Source organism: Gadus macrocephalus, chromosome 8, assembly GCF_031168955.1.
Source record: "Gadus macrocephalus chromosome 8, ASM3116895v1".
Taxonomy (NCBI): Eukaryota; Metazoa; Chordata; class Actinopteri; order Gadiformes; family Gadidae; genus Gadus; species Gadus macrocephalus.
The window spans coordinates 10,947,604-10,963,577 of record NC_082389.1 but is presented as its reverse complement, the minus strand read 5'-3'; the positions used below and the strand labels follow the sequence as shown (position 1 = coordinate 10,963,577).

Here is a 15,974-nt window from a genome sequence, read left to right as displayed (position 1 = left end):
AGGGACCTCTGAGAGACCGGAGGCCCCCAGGGACCTCTGAGAGACCTGGGCCCCCAGGGACCTCTGAGAGACTGGAGGCCCCCAGGGACCTCTGAGAGACCGGAGGCCCCCAGGGACCTCTGAGAGACTTGGGACCCCAGGGACCTCTGAGAGACTGAAGGCCCCCAGGGACCTCTGAGAGACCGGAGGCCCCCAGGGACCTCTGAGAGACCGGAGGCCCCCAGGGACCCCAGAGACCTCTGAGAGACCTGGGCCCCCAGGGACCTCTGAGAGACTGGAGGCCCCCAGGGACCTCTGAGAGACTGGAGGCTCTATGATTATGAGTCTATCTCTATGATTATGAGTCTATCTCTATGATTATGACTCTATCTCTATGATTATGACTCTATCTCTATGATTATGACTATCTCTATGATTATGACTCAATCTCTATGATTATGACTATCTCTATGATTATGACTATCTCTATGATCATGACTATCTCTATGATTATGACTATCTCTATGATTATGACTCTATCTCCATGATTATGACTATCTTTATGATTATGACTATCTCTATGATTATGATTCTCAGACCTAGTGTACAACGTCATTGTTTTCATAACAGAAACACCATCCAGAGTGACCTTCTGTCTGTCAGGTGTCTGATTGATGGATGAACTGTAAAGTATCTTGAACGAAAATGAGAGAACAAAGAGGAGGAACGGCTGTAAATAAAACCTTTATGTCTAAAGCATTTAAATGGGAAGGGAATCAGGACTGAACTGTTTAAATAGGAAGGGAATCAGGACTGAACCATTTTAAATAGGAAGGGAATCAGGACTGAACCATTTTAAATACGAAGATAATCAGGATCTTGTTCTGGTCTCTAAGTGACTGATTCTGGTCTCTGAGTGACTGGTTCTGATTATCTCTGAGTGACTGGTTTTGCTCTCTGGGTGACTGGTTCTGATGGTCTCTGAGTGACTGGTTCTGGTCTCTGAGTGACTGGTTCTGGTTGGCTGGTTCTGGTCTCTGAGTGACTGGTTCTGGTTATCTCTGAGTGACTGGTTCTGATGGTCTCTGAGTTACTGGTTCTGGTCTCTGAGTGACTGGTTCTGATTATCTCTGAGTGACTGGTTCTGATGGTCTCTGAGTTACTGGTTCTGGTCTCTGGGTGACTGGTTCTGATCTCTGGTGAATGTATCCTCATGTATTCATGTCTATAGTCCAATAGTCCCATGTCAATATGAAATAGTGAATTTAGAACAATAACCTGTGGTTACATGAACCTAAAGTCTTCTGAGCTCACCTGCAACGCGCTAACCCAACCAATCAATCACTCGGCTGTATGTTAATTAACAGTGACTCCAATAAGTTTATCATTACTGCTATCAATTATTTAACAACATGGCATCAGATGAGACCATTCCCTTGATGTTGTTTTGAATAACTTCACCTCCAGCTCTTCACTTCAGCGGAGGGCCAACTTCAAAAACTGTTCCCAGTCCAGTTCAGTCGATGCAGAAACATAATATAAATAAATAGATTTCCTTGAAGTCTTCTGTGAATACTAAAGCAGCCTTGTAGATATTTGTAAAGGTTCATTAAGGCATCCATCCAGTGGTGACTTCTGTAATTAGTCGTACAGCAGTGTTTAGTGAATGTTAGTGGAAGTCTGCACTGTATAATCACAGCTTTGATGATTGTTTCACTGGAAATCTCTTTATTATTCAGATATGTTATTTCATACAAAACCAACCTCCTGCTTATACATCTAACCCCTACCTGCTCCTTAAAAGTATCTCACCCTACCAGCTCCTCAAAGATATCTAACCCCACCTGCTCCATCATGACCTGTCTCTGTACTGTCTACCCCCTACCTGCTCCTTAATGACCTGGCTCTGTACTTTCTAACCCCTACCTGCTCCGAAGTGACCTGTCTCTATACTGTCTAACCCCTACCTGCTCCGTAATGACCTGTCTCTGGAGTTGATCATTCCAGTAGTTTTGTTAAAGGGAATCAGATGTTTTAGAATATGACCCAGTGGACATGTTTTTACTGTTGCATGCTATATTTTGGCTCTTATATCTGTGAGTATTAATATTTTACACTTGGCTCTTTCAAAGAATAATAAAAAGCTATAAAACGTGTCTTGTGTTTATGAAGAAGATATCATATGTTGTACCATTATTGAATTCGTCAACATATCGTATCAAGGGTCAACATATGGCAGAGAAGTGATCAGCACATCAATAAATAATGACCAATCAATTTTATCTACAGTTTGATACCTGAACGGTAAGAGGTATGATTCTTTCATGAGATTTCTGAATATTTTGTCATCATGTTTCCATGCTTCAGAAGGAGAGTGTGGACTCATGGATTCATCTTGATCTTAACATTCTCGACTACAAATTCTGTATAAAATACTTCAACATTCAACACTGCTTTCAGAATGAAAGATTGGATTAGGGTTAGTGAGGAAAGAAAGAAGAGACTATCCTAACTGAACATGCTCTAATATTAATATTATTAAAGTATTTAAACTCACAGCCTTTCATACACATGGTGGTGCTACCGATAGAGGTAGGCTTCAACACCTTGAAGAGATACTGTCTTATTGACTTTGATCCGTGTTTGATTTCGCTCAATGTCTCCTCTGGCCCCGAAACACAGAAAAGATTAATATAAAGATTGTCCACAGACCTCCTTCTCCTCCTCCTCCTCCTCGTTTCTCCTCCTCCTCCTTCTAACCCTACCCGCTAGAGGCCTCTGATCCCCGGCTCAGGGCGGAGTAGCACCGGCCTTCTGGCCGCTAGAGGCCGCTGGTTCCCGGCTCAGGGCGGAGGAGCACCGGCCTCCTGGCCGCTAGAGGCCGCTGATCCCCGGCTCAGGGCGGAGGAGCACCGACCTCCTGGCCGCTAGAGGCCGCTGATCCCCGGCTCAGGGCGGAGGAGCACCGACCTCCTGGCCGCTAGAGGCCGCTGGTTCCCGGCAGCAGAGCAAAGTAGCACCGGGGACTCGGAGCTTCAGTAGCTAGCCGCTAATCCCTTGAAACGCAGCAGGAATATTTGTTCTGTTCACTCGTTTCACACTTCGTTTCGTTTAGCATTGAATAATTAACGTGTTGTCGAAAGCAGCTGCGGTACCAACCCCCCAACCGGTCTGTGTCCCGGGACCCGGACTGCGAGGACCAGGACTTTCAGGACCAGGACTACCAGGACCAGGCTACTAACCCAACCCCCCCCGGTCCGGATGGTCTGAGCTCCGTCCCGGTGGATGTGTTCTGTCCGTGGTGAGTCATGTCAAACAGCCGGGCCCAGCAGCTGGCCGGCGGGGCCAGCTCCTCCGGGACCCCAAACACCAATGGGAGCTCGGCAGGGAATGTGGTGCCTTCCCGGGCGCTGACAGCAGCCGGTGAGGGGTCCATGTCCGCCGTTGAGGGTCCCCTGTCCTCCGGCGAGGGGCCCCTGTCGGTGCCCGTCCTGGCCGCCGTGCAGCAGGCTTCCCGGAGTGGCCTGGCTTCCCTGAGCCGGCCGGCCTCCTCGTCCTCCGGCTCGGGTAAGAAGAGGTCTCTGCAGCCGGCGCCGCTCTACCCCGGCCTGCTCCACTCCTACGAGGACAAAAGCAACGACTTTGTTTGGTGAGATTTCTCCTTTTCCTCATCAAACTTGTGTTTGTATATCAGAGGAGAAGTCAACCAAACCAGTTCATCCCGTAATATAATGCTTCTTATCTCTGGTTTCCAGCCCCATCTGCTTCGAGATGATCGAGGAGGCACATATGACCAAATGCGGTCACAGCTTTTGGTGAGTTGAGCTAATCCCTGACTGATGGAGACCACAGTAGGAACATGTATCTATTAGGAGCTTCACAGAGAAAGCTCTGAGAGTACCTAACACACTACTGACACCATAAGGAGCTCCACTCTGGGCCAGCTTCTCTCACCAGCTCTCAGCTTCAGGGTTAGATGAGGTGGTGTTGAATGTTAGGTGCATGAGTTGGTATTCATGGTTAAATTATAGCAGCTATGTGTTGCAGTGTTTGTCATAATGCTGGCAGCTCTTTGTGATTAAGATGCGAGTGACAAGTAATGACATGCCCTGTAAACTGATTGCTCGAAATCTACAGGAAGCTTCAGAAAGACACCTCCCATTTCCTCTGAATCTTCAGATGGGAATGACTTTGCTGTCAATAACTGTAATTGTTGTGTGTGCATGCATACACACACACATGCCCAAACACATGTGCACACCCACACACACATGTGCACACACGCATGTATGCACACATATTATGCACGCCCACATATACACACCCACATGCACGCAGATACACAAGTGTGCACAAACGCATATTCACCCGCATACAGATGATAGACCCCTACCGCCCCACAGGCCGCTAAATAAAGTAGAAAGTAAAAGAATAAGTAATCCCTCTAATGTGCAGTACAGGAGTACTTCCTGCTGGTGTGTAGTTCTTGAATCAGTACTTTCTGCTGGTCTGTAATTCTTGAATCAGTACTTTCTGCTGGTCTGTAGTTCTTGAATCAGTACCTCCTGCTGGACTGTAGTTCTTGAATCAGTACTTCCTGCTGGTGTGTAGTTCTTGAAACAGTACTTCCTGCTGACCATGTTCCTCTTCCTCTGCAGCTTCAAGTGCATCCGACAGAGTCTAGAGGACAGCAACCGCTGCCCCAAGTGTAACTACATCGTGGACAACGTGGACCAGCTCTACCCCAACTTCCTCGGTACGTCACTGAACTACATCTCCCATGATGCTTTGCGTGTCCTGTTCTCCTGATGGTGGTTGATGCTGGGTCTGACGCCTTGTTCGTGTTCCAGTGAATGAACTCATCCTGAAGCAGAAGCAGCGGTCAGAGGAGAAGAGGCTGAAGTTGGACCATCCTGTGAGTATTGGTTTTCCCTCTCATGTTGTCCCCCTGGGGGGCTGGTCGTCTGTCTCTGGGAGGCCGGGCGTCTGTCTCTGGTCCTGCTGGGGGGTCTCTAATGGGGTCTCCTGTCCCAGAACGGGTCCCGGTGGCAGGTGTTCCAGGACGTCCTGAGCCCCGAGCAGGAGAACATGGACCTGGCCAACATCAACCTGATGCTGGAGCTGCTAGTGCAGAAGAAGAAGCAGCTGGAGGCGGTGAGACTGGAACCGCTTACCAGTGACTAAACCATTGAGCTCAGCCTGTATCGGTACTACAGCCGTGTGTGTGTGTGTGTGTGTATGTGTGTTCTCCAGGAGTCCCAGGCCGCCCAGAGACAGATCCTGATGGAGTTCCTTAAGGAAGCGAGACGCAACAAGAGAGAGGTGAGACATCAGGCCTGCTCCATCAACAACCCCCAGATCATCTCCCCCTGACCATTATGGCGCGTTTCCACCAGAGGGTGCGGTTCAGTTCGCAAAGGTGCGGCACGGATCGCTTTTCCACCGCAAAAAGTGGGCGTGACCAGGACTGAGCCGTACTCGTCTCGCAGTACTCCTCCGTTGGGGTACTGAGACGCCTGAAAGGGTGCCGGCAAGTTCGAGCTACACGCCCTCCGTTGATCGGTCGACAGAATCCTCACTTCCGGGCGACATGGAGATAAAAACCAACAAACAGTACCCACGATGTATTATTCTGTCGCGCAAAACTTTAACTTGGGCGAACAAGGAGGTGGAGACGTTCCTCTGCATTCTTGGGGAGGAAGACGTGCAGAGGGAGCTTGATGAAGCAGTTTTTATTGTTTTTATTTTATTGTTGATATTGAGCAGGCGACACTGGGTCGCGCTGCTATGATGTCACAATGTTTACATAGCTGCCGCGGTGTTCGACATCCAGCCTACCATAAGCGTACTGTTGGCGGTGGAAACCCGACCTCAACTGATGTTGGCTATACCGCCCCCTCACTACCGGACTGAGGCGAACCGAATCGAACTGCACCCTCCGGTGGAAATGCACCATTAGGGCGACCAGCCAATGGAACGGGACTATTAGGGCGACCGGCCAATGGAACGGGATCGTTATGAAGCTACTTCAGGGGCCCCTAAACCAACACCAGCGTTCCAAGGAGCCCCCTCCATCAGGGCTTCTAAACCTGTATGAGTGCCCTGCTGCATCATGGGAGGCTGTGACCTCATGTCTGCTCCCTCCTCAGCAACTGGAGCAGCTGCAGAAGGAACTCAACTTCCTGGAGGACGACATCAAGCGCGTCGAGGTACTTCCTGTTTATATCATGATAATATTCATGAGGTATGGTACCGTGTGACTCGTCTCCTCATCTCCTCACCTCCTCACCTCCTCCAGGACATGAGCGGGCACCACTCCCCACTGATGGAGGCCGAGTGCACCGTGCCCAACGTGGAGGCTCCGTCCCCGGCCCTCAGGTACACCTCCACCTGTAGACCACTAGCTCCGTCCCCGGCTCTCAGGTACACCTCCACCTGTAGACCACTAGCTCCGTCAGCGGCCCTCAGTTACACCTCCACCTGTAGACCACTAGCTCCGTCAGCGGCCCTCAGTTACACCTCCACCTGTAGACCACTAGCTCCGTCAGCGGCCCTCAGTTACACCTCCACCTGTAGACACTAGCTCCGTCAGCGGCTCTCAGGTACACCTCCACCTGTAGACACTAGCTCCGTCCCCGGCTCTCAGGTACACCTCCACCTGTAGACACTAGCTCCGTCAGCGGCCCTCAGGTACACCTCCACCTGTAGACACTAGCTCCGTCCCCGGCTCTCAGGTACACCTCCACCTGTAGACACTAGCTCCGTCCCCGGCTCTCAGGTACACCTCCACCTGTAGACACTAGCTCCGTCCCCGGCTCTCAGGTACACCTCCACCTGTAGACACTAGCTCCGTCCCCGGCTCTCAGGTACACCTCCACCTGTAGACACTAGCTCCGTCCCCGGCTCTCAGGTACACCTCCACCTGTAGACACTAGCTCCGTCCCCGGCTCTCAGGTACACCTCCACCTGTAGACACTAGCTCCGTCCCCGGCTCTCAGGTACACCTCCACCTGTAGACACTAGCTCCGTCCCCGGCTCTCAGGTATAATGGGCGATCATTTCGATTTCTATCATGCTGGTTTTACTGGGAAAAAGGGGAAAGAATGAATGGCAAAAATGTATTTATTTTCCTAACATTTATTTATGATGCTAGGTTCTAACTCATTAAAAGGTATCATGTCCCAGCAGCAGTCCGGTGTATTAACGTGTGTATTAACGTGTATTTAGGTGTGTAATATCACGTTTGTTGTCCAGCAGCAGCAGCAGTCTGGTGGAGCCCCCAGACTACAGCCAGACCCCCGGCTTCATCGGAGCAGCTCCAGGCAGTCAGGTGACCAGGCTGTATAATAATATATAAACCGGAATCAGAAGCCATCATCATGGTTAACGAGCTGTAGTTATACAGGGATATGTAATATGTGTGGAAAGGTTCTTTATTGTCCAGTTATGATCTATTAAGATCTATTGATGTTGATCTAAGAATACTGTTTATAGATGAGAGATCTAGTTATGATATTTGAGTGATCTAGTTATGATGTATGTACGATCTAGTTATGGTATATTAGTGATCCAGTCATGTTGTATGTACGATCTAGTAATGATATATTAGTGATCTAGTTATGATTTATGTACAATCTATTGAGGATAAATTCCTGATTTCCTGATGTGTGTTGCAGGGTAAAAGACAGCCATGGTACAACAGCACTCTGGCCTCCAGAAGAAAGAGACTCACGGCTCATTTTGAAGATCTGGAACAGTGCTACTTCTCAAACAAGATGTCTCGCATCTCAGGTAGAATCACAGCCAGCCTAATGCCGGCTTCACTCCAGATCTATAGCCTAATGCCTGCTTATTCTATATCTATAGTATACATCTCATCTCTCTTATTATGGGGCTTGTTTTAAGTCGAGAGGAGGAGGAGGAGCTCTGGCTAGTCTGTGTGTGTGTGTGGCTCTCTCTGGTTCTTGGTCAGGATGCCCGGACACTTCGTATCACAACGGTGCTCAATTCATAGACACTTTGGCTCATCCTAACGCTCACACAAAACAATGGTTTGGTGTGTAGACGAGGGGCGGAGCCTGGGCCAGCTGGACGACTTCATGGAGTGCCTTTCTAAGTTCACCCGCTACAACTCGGTCCGCCCCCTCGCCACCCTGTCCTACGCAAGCGACCTCTACAACGGCTCCAGCATTGTCTCCAGGTAGCCGCCTCAATGACCGCTCATCTCTTTGTATTAGTTTTGGGTTTGACCTCTCTGTTCATCTTGAGTTTGACCTCTGACCTCTCTGTTAGTATTGAGTTTGACAGAGACTGCGACTACTTTGCGATTGCCGGTGTCACTAAGAAGATCAAGGTGTTTGAGTACGGCATGGTGATCCAGGACGCGGTGGACATCCACTACCCGGTCAACGAGATGACCTGCAACTCCAAGATCAGGTAACCACCTCTTCCACTACAGCTCTACTACAGCTCTACTACAGCTCTACTACAGCTCCACTATAGCGCTACTACAGCTCTAGTAAATTCTACTACAGCTCCACTAGAGCGCCACTATAGCTCCACTATAGCTCCACTATAGCGCCACTATAGCTCCACTATAGCTCCACTAGAGCGCCACTATAGCGCCACTATAGCTCCACTATAGCTCCACTATAGCGCCACTATAGCGCCACTATAGCTCCACTATAGCGCCACTATAGCGCCACTATAGCTCCACTATAGCTCCACTATAGCTCCACTATAGCTCCACTATAGCGCCACTATAGCTCCACTATAGCGCCACTATAGCTCCACTATAGCGCCACTATAGCGCCACTATAGCTCCACTATAGCGCCACTATAGCGCCACTATAGCTCCACTATAGCTCCACTATAGCTCCACTATAGCGCCACTATAGCGCCACTATAGCTCCACTATAGCTCCACTAGAGCGCCACTATAGCTCCACTATAGCGCCACTATAGCTCTACTACAGCTCTACTTTAGCTCTATCATAGCTCTACTACTATTCGTCTGTAGCTCCACTAGAGCTCCGCTATAGCTCCGCTATAGCTCTACTACTGCTCGTCTGTAGCTCTACTACAGCTCTACTACAGCTCCGCTGTAGGTCTACTATAACTACTATAGCTCTACTACAGCTCGACTGTAGCTCCAGTTAGTTTAATTATGTGTTTGCAATGTTTAATATATAGTTTAATATTGTGTTTAATGTCTAATGTATAGTTTAATAATACAGTTTATAATGTTTAATATATAGTGGGAAAAAAAATATTGATAGTGTCTAATATAAAGTTGAATAATGTGTTTGTAATGTGTAGCTGTATCAGCTGGAGTAGCTACCACAAGAACCTGCTAGCTAGCAGTGACTACGAGGGAACCGTCATTCTGTGGGACGGGTTCACCGGCCAGCGGTCCAAAGTCTACCAGGTACCGGACTATACTAGAACATCTGTCTAGAGTTAGTCTACCAGGTACCGGACTATACTAGAACATCTGTCTAGAGTTAGTCTACCAGGTACCAGACTATGATAGGAAATCTGTCTAGAGTTATTCTACCAGGTACCGGACTATACTAGATCACCTATGCCACTTTTCCACCGCACATGTAGCTCGACTCGACACGACACGACTCGACTCGACTCGACACGGTAGCAGCACGGGTCCTTTTCCACCGCAAATAGTACCTCCTGGACGTGGGCGGGGTCGGCTGCGCGAAAGGGCCGTGACGTATTTTTGTATGCGACGCAAACAACACCTACGCAACCCACACATGGACAGAACCCACATAACAACAATGGAGAACATCGATGCGATGGTATTCGTGTTCGTATTATTAGCTGGCATGTTGAAGAAGTGGAATATGTTGGCTGCGGCGCTGCTATGGCTGTTACCAGCATGGTTGCCATGTCGCTCTCGTGACTTCGTCACACTCTCTGGCCAATCAGTGGCCGGCCGTCTGCCGACGTCACCTTTTAGCATCGGCTCAGCCGCTTGGAACCTAGAGCGAGGCGTTACTAGAAAAAGCAGCCACTTCAGGTACCAGATACCATGTTTTCGCGGTGGAAACGCAAAAAAGGCGAGCTGAGCTGAGTCGAGTCGAGTCGTGTCGCGCTGGTACCATGCAGTGGAAAAGCGGCATTAGTCTACCAGGTAGCAGACTACACTAGAACATCTAGTCTAGATTAGTCTACCATTTACCAGACCATACTAACATGTAATCTAGAGTTAGTCTACCAGGTACCACACTATACTAGGACATCTAGTCGAGAGTTACCTGTAGTCTAGGATTATCAGATTATATCTAATGTATCTATACTGCTGAGAGGCATGTGTTAACATGTTGTGTTTCCAGGAACATGAAAAGCGATGCTGGAGTGTTGACTTCAACCTGATGGATCCTAAACTGCTGGCATCCGGCTCTGATGACGCCAAAGGTTAGTATGACTTCATGTTCTGTTCCATGGTTTACGTTGTGCAACAGTGAAGTTGTGTTATGTTGTGTTAGTGAAGTCTTGTTTTGTTGTGTTACAGTGAAGTCTAGATGTGTTACAGTGAAGTCTCGTTGTGTTACAGTGAAGCTGTGTTGTTGTTACAGTGACGTTTTGTTACAGTGAAGCTTTGATTGTATAAAGCAAAGTTGTGTTACAGGGAAGCTGTGTTACAATATTAGAGAGAAGTTGTGTTACAGAGAAGTTGTGTAACATTGAAGCTGGGTTGTTATGTTGTGTTAGAGTGAAGCTGTGTTTTGTAAAGGCCCATTCACACCCTACGGTAAATACGGATACGGACCGTTTCGTCCGGTCCCGGAAGTGTTTCGTCCGTCAATGGGTCCGTCGTCTCTGATCTTACAAATCCGAAGTGCTCCGGGAGAAACGGAGCAATACCACCGGAAATCGAGGCAGCAGTATAGTCAGAAGTCAGACCATTCGCGAAAATAGATAGAGTAGTATAATATCTGATATGTATCTATATCATACTATATACCTGACCTTGTTATTTTATTGTTCCCCTGCTTTGGCAATGAGTTGTAACTGGTCATTTAACAACATTTTGAGGAGATAATCTGCGGGTTGGTGAGGGGTGTCACATGCCACCGCCGCCTAGGCCTACACATCTTGCACTTTTTTTTGGCCGATTTCGGATGACACAAAGCAAAATCATCTCTACAGATGTCATGTTTGCGATTGTCTATGCCGTTAATTTGTGAAACGACAGTCACTGCCCTCTAGAGGATGTATTGTGTAACATCCATAACGACGCTGAAACCGGACAGAGGTATACCATGGAGGGTAGTCCCGGAGGCATTGCTTGGTACGGACGGACGAATTTCGTCCGGATCCGGAAGTATGAACCGGCCTTTAGAGTGAAGCTGTGTTGTGTTACAGTGCAGCTGTGTTTTTGTGTTACAGTGAAGATGTGTTATGTTGTCCTACAGTGAAGGTGTGTTGTTGTGTTACATTGAAGCTGTGTTGTGTTACAGTGAAGTTGTGTTATTGTGTTACAGTAAAGCTGTGTTGTGTTATAGTGAAGCTTTGTTATGTTGTGTTGTAGTGAAGCTGTGTTGTGTTATATTGCGTTACATTGAACCTGTGTTATTGTGTTACTTTAAAGCTGTGTTGTGTTACAGTGAAGTTGTGTTACAGTGAAGCTGTGTTGTGTTATATTGTGTTACATTGAACCTGTGTTATTGTGTTACTTTAAAGCTGTGTTGTGTTACAGTGAAGTTGTGTTACAGTGAAGTTGTGTTGTGTTATATTGTGTTACAGTGAAGCTGTGGTCCACTAACCTCGACAACTCGGTGGCGTGCATCGAGGCGAAGGCCAACGTCTGCTGCGTGAAGTTCAGTCCGACCTCCCGATACCACCTTGCCTTTGGCTGCGCAGGTAACTAGTAATGTTAATACCTCCTCACCTTTGGCTGCGTAGTTAACTAGTACTGGTTAACTTTATACCAGTTACCTATACTATACCAGCTCGCCTTCGGCTGCGCAGGTAACTAGTAGTTAACTAGATACCAGCTAACTAGTGATTAACTATATACCAGCTAGTAACAATGTACCACCTCACCTTAGGCTTTGCACGCATAACGAGTGGTTCATTATATACCAGCTAACTAGTGGTTATCGATATACCAGCTAACTAGTGGTTAACTATATACCAGCTAACTAGTGGTTAACTATATTACTATAGACCAGCTAACTAGTAGTTAACTATTACTATACAACTATATACCACCTGGTTTTCGGTTGCATTATTGTTGTCTAGACCAGTCTTTATTTATTCAACACAAAGCATGTTTTTGATAGTACTGAATGTTTGTTTTATTCTAATAATTTTACTTGTAACATTGAATCTAGTTGAAAGGCTAACGTGCATTGAGTTTGTTTTACTGATGAGAGGAAATAAAAACAATAAGATGGCCAAAACAATGAGATGTTAACTCTGGCTAAATGCATTCATTTGGTCTCATTTATAAAGTATTTAATGTGTTTATTATGCTTTCAATAACAAGTGCATAAAACAAAGTTGTGATTTATCTCTTCAAAATGGCTGGTTTAAGTTCATATATAAGGGGACGCGGAATTGGCTCTACCAGTCGCTCTCCTCGCTCGTCCACTCACTCGCTGACGTTCCACACACACACACACACACACTCACACTCACACTCACACACTCACACACAAGTTCTGATAAATAAAATGTATAAATGCAACTTAAGCTATGAAACTCAAAGTCCTTTGAACAAAAAGACAATAAACCTCCCCCAAAAAAAATATCTGCCTAACGTCCGCCGATAATATCGGCCCGCCGATAAATCGGTCGGGATCTAGTGTGTGTGTGTTCCAGACCCTTGTCTCCATGACTTTGTGTTTGTGTGTGTGTGTGTTCCAGACCACTGCGTCCACTACTACGACCTGAGGAACACCAAACAGCCCATCATGGTGTTTAAGGGCCACAGGAAGGCCGTTTCCTACGCCAAGTTTGTCAACGGGGAGGAGATCGTCTCCGCGTGAGTAGCTGACCTCCTCCTCCCAGACACTAGGTGTTCACTCCCCTCCTCCTCACTATGTGTTCACTCCCCTCCTCCTCACTAGGTGTTCACTCCCCTCCTCCTCACTAGGTGTTCACTCCCCTCCTCCTCACTAGGTGTTCACTCCCCTCCTCCTCACTAGGTGTTCACTCCCCTCCTCCTCACTAGGTGTTCACTCTCCTCCTCCTCCTCCTCCTCCTCCTCATTAGGTGTTCACTGGTCTGGTGCAGTGACACTCAGACTTCCTCAAAACTGTGGAACGTCAACAAGCCTCACTGTATGAACTAGTAGTGGTTAACTAGCAGTGGTTATGTCTCCAGGTCTACAGACAGCCAGCTGAAGCTGTGGAACGTCAACAAGCCTCACTGCCTCCGCTCCTTCAAAGGTCACATCAACGAGAAGAACTTTGTGGGCCTCGCCTCCAATGGAGACTACGTAGCCTGTGGTAGGACTACTACCTTAATAACTACCTTTACTACTACTACTACTACACTTTAATAACTACACCATTACTGCTCCAACTTTAGTAATACATAGACTGGTAGTACTACTACACCTTTACTACTACTGCTACTACTACACCTTTATTAATATGTAGTTTGTGGTAGGACTACTACACCTTTACTACTACTACACCTTTATTACTACACCTGTACTACTGCTACACCTTTATTACAACGTAGCCTTTGTTAGAACTGCTCCCTTTTTTTACTACACCTTTTCTACTACGTACGCTGCAGTAGGACTATAGCACCTTTACTACTACACCTTTACTACACCTTTTACTACTACACTACACAAAAAGTACACAAAAGTAGAGCCCGACCGATATAGGATTTTTAAGGCCGGTACCGATACGAATATTTTGTGATTTAAAAAATCCGATATGCCGATATATCGGCCTAACTCTGGCTTTTTTTTTTATATTAATTTATCGGCCATTATAAATGCCGATACCAAATAGTTTGAAAAATGCCTAATATCGGCCGATAATATCGGCCTGCCGAAATATCGGCCGATAATATCGGCCTGCCGATATATCGGTCGGGCTCTACACGAAAGCACACCTTTTCTCTGAGGCCTATGGCCCCTAACTCACGACCCCACCCAGCGCCTTGCGCATTTTGCCCTCACTCACTTGCCTGCACATACACCCTCACCTCCCACTCTTGTGAAGCGACCTTGAGTATCCTGAAAGGCGCTATATATATATATATATATATATATAATCAATTTTTATTATTTTTTATTATTCTTTAACGTCTGCTGTAAGGTTCTCTGTTCTGTTCCCCAGGGAGCGAGAACAACTCTCTGTACCTGTACTATAAGGGTCTGTCCAAGACGCTGCTGACCTTCAAGTTCGACACGGTGAAGAGCGTTCTGGACAAGGAGCGCAAAGACGACGACACCAACGAGTTCGTCAGCGCGGTCTGCTGGAGGGCCCTGCCGGACGGGGTAACTACACCCAAACCACACCTATTCCCCAACTACAACCAAACTACACCTACACCCAAATTACACCTACTCCTTGGCTACACCCAAAATACACCTACTCCCTAACTACACGCAAACTCCACCTACTCCCTGGCTTCACCCAAACTACTCCTACACCCCAACTACACCTACTCCCCAACTACACCTACTCCCCAACTACACCCAAACTACTCCTACACCCTAACTACACCCAAGCTACACCTACTCCCTAACTAAATCCTACCTACACCCTGACCACACCCTACACCCACCCTAACCACACCTGAGGATGGCTGAGTCTGATATGTTTTTTCATTCTATTTGAAAGCTCAAACATCAAATATAATAATCTTATTCCTTCAGGAATCAAACGTGCTGATTGCTGCCAACAGTCAAGGAACCATCAAGGTGAGTTACTGTGTGTACTGTTGGTTTGTAGTGTGTTACTGTTTGGTGTGTAGTTTGTTACTGTGTTGGTGTTCAGTGTGTTGGTGCTGATTTTGTTTGTGTTTGACGTTTTGTGTTGTGTTTTAGCGTGTTTGTATTTATTGTGTGGTAGTAGTGTGTTGTTGTGTTGATGTGTGGTTGTGGTCCTCCTCTCTTCAGGTACTGGAGCTGGTCTGAGGGGTTCCATCACAGCGGACAGTAGACCTCCACCCACTAGGAGGTGGAGGTGGTGTTCTTCTCCGAAGAGGTGGTGGTGTTCCTCCACCACTAGGAGGAGGAGGTGGTGTTCCTCCATCCACTAGGAGGAGCTGGTGGTGGCCTTTCTCCTGCTAACGGTTGAGGAGCAGGTGGAGGTGATCGGGACGTGAAGCACAAAGACCTCCAGCCCTTTAACGACCACCACACCTGGACGAACGCCCTCATCCACCTGCAGCCAATGAACCACCACCACCCCTTTACTGCGACCACGCAGTCCTCCACCTGCAGCCCCGAACCGCCACCGCCCCTTCACTGAGACCACGCCCTCCTCCAGCTGCAGGCCCTGACTCAAACTACAGTGAACTACAGTAAAGCAGTACCACTCCACAGTTCTCTAGAACTCTCACTATTCCAACATACAATCACAAAGAAACTCTGAAATGAAAGAGGAATCCTTAGAAAGCTTCTCTTGGTGTTTGAAATAAATGTCAGTGATCACATGACCTCCTGATGGTCAGAGCGGTGCTCCTCCTCTCGCTCTGCGTTGTGAAGCACAGGTTGGTAGAAGAGGCCGTCTAGGACACAGTCTGTATCTACGGTGTACACAAGACCTCTTTCAGGTCCTCTGACACATCACAGGTTCACCCATCAAAAATGAAGCTGTTCAGACGATGGAGCCCAGAAAACCATCACCCTCTGCTGGTCCACCAGGCTGCTGTGTTCAGACTAACCCCCCCCCCCCCCCCCCCCATGGACAGTATGTAGTATGGCAAACAGCCGTATTTTATCTGAAATGCCAATGAGGCGTTTGCTTTTGTATACCAAAATAAATTATTAAGAAAGTACTG

At 47.5% G+C, this 15,974-nt stretch overlaps 1 protein-coding gene across 2 annotated transcripts; it reads left to right on the top strand.

Annotated features, from left to right (window-relative positions):
* Window positions 1–2,994: 2,994 nt before the first annotated feature.
* Window positions 2,995–15,971, top strand: cop1 (COP1 E3 ubiquitin ligase). Of its 2 annotated transcripts, none has more exons than XM_060058857.1 (20): window positions 2,995–3,628; window positions 3,735–3,794; window positions 4,638–4,735; window positions 4,830–4,894; window positions 5,014–5,133; window positions 5,233–5,301; window positions 6,129–6,188; window positions 6,278–6,357; window positions 7,237–7,309; window positions 7,656–7,770; window positions 8,044–8,179; window positions 8,272–8,415; window positions 9,297–9,405; window positions 10,331–10,412; window positions 11,745–11,861; window positions 12,870–12,987; window positions 13,329–13,453; window positions 14,303–14,463; window positions 14,845–14,889; window positions 15,088–15,971. In XM_060058857.1, the coding sequence occupies exons 1-20, from the start codon at window positions 3,288–3,290 to the stop codon at window positions 15,103–15,105; spliced, it is 2,136 nt and encodes a 711-aa protein (XP_059914840.1). In that variant the 5' UTR covers window positions 2,995–3,287; the 3' UTR covers window positions 15,106–15,971. The 2 variants fall into 2 exon arrangements, with proteins under 2 accessions (XP_059914840.1, XP_059914839.1); XM_060058856.1 differs by having other exon boundaries at window positions 7,234–7,309.
* Window positions 15,972–15,974: the final 3 nt, after the last annotated feature.

Coding starts and splice junctions, on each gene's coding strand:
- cop1 (XM_060058856.1), top strand. CDS start 3,288: ATGTCAAACAGCCGGGCCCAGCAGCTGGCCGGCGGGGCCAGCTCCTCC. Junction 12,988..13,328: donor GGGGAGGAGATCGTCTCCGC/GTGAGTAGCTGA, acceptor TTATGTCTCCAG/GTCTACAGACAGCCAGCTGA. Junction 13,454..14,302: donor TGGAGACTACGTAGCCTGTG/GTAGGACTACTA, acceptor TCTGTTCCCCAG/GGAGCGAGAACAACTCTCTG.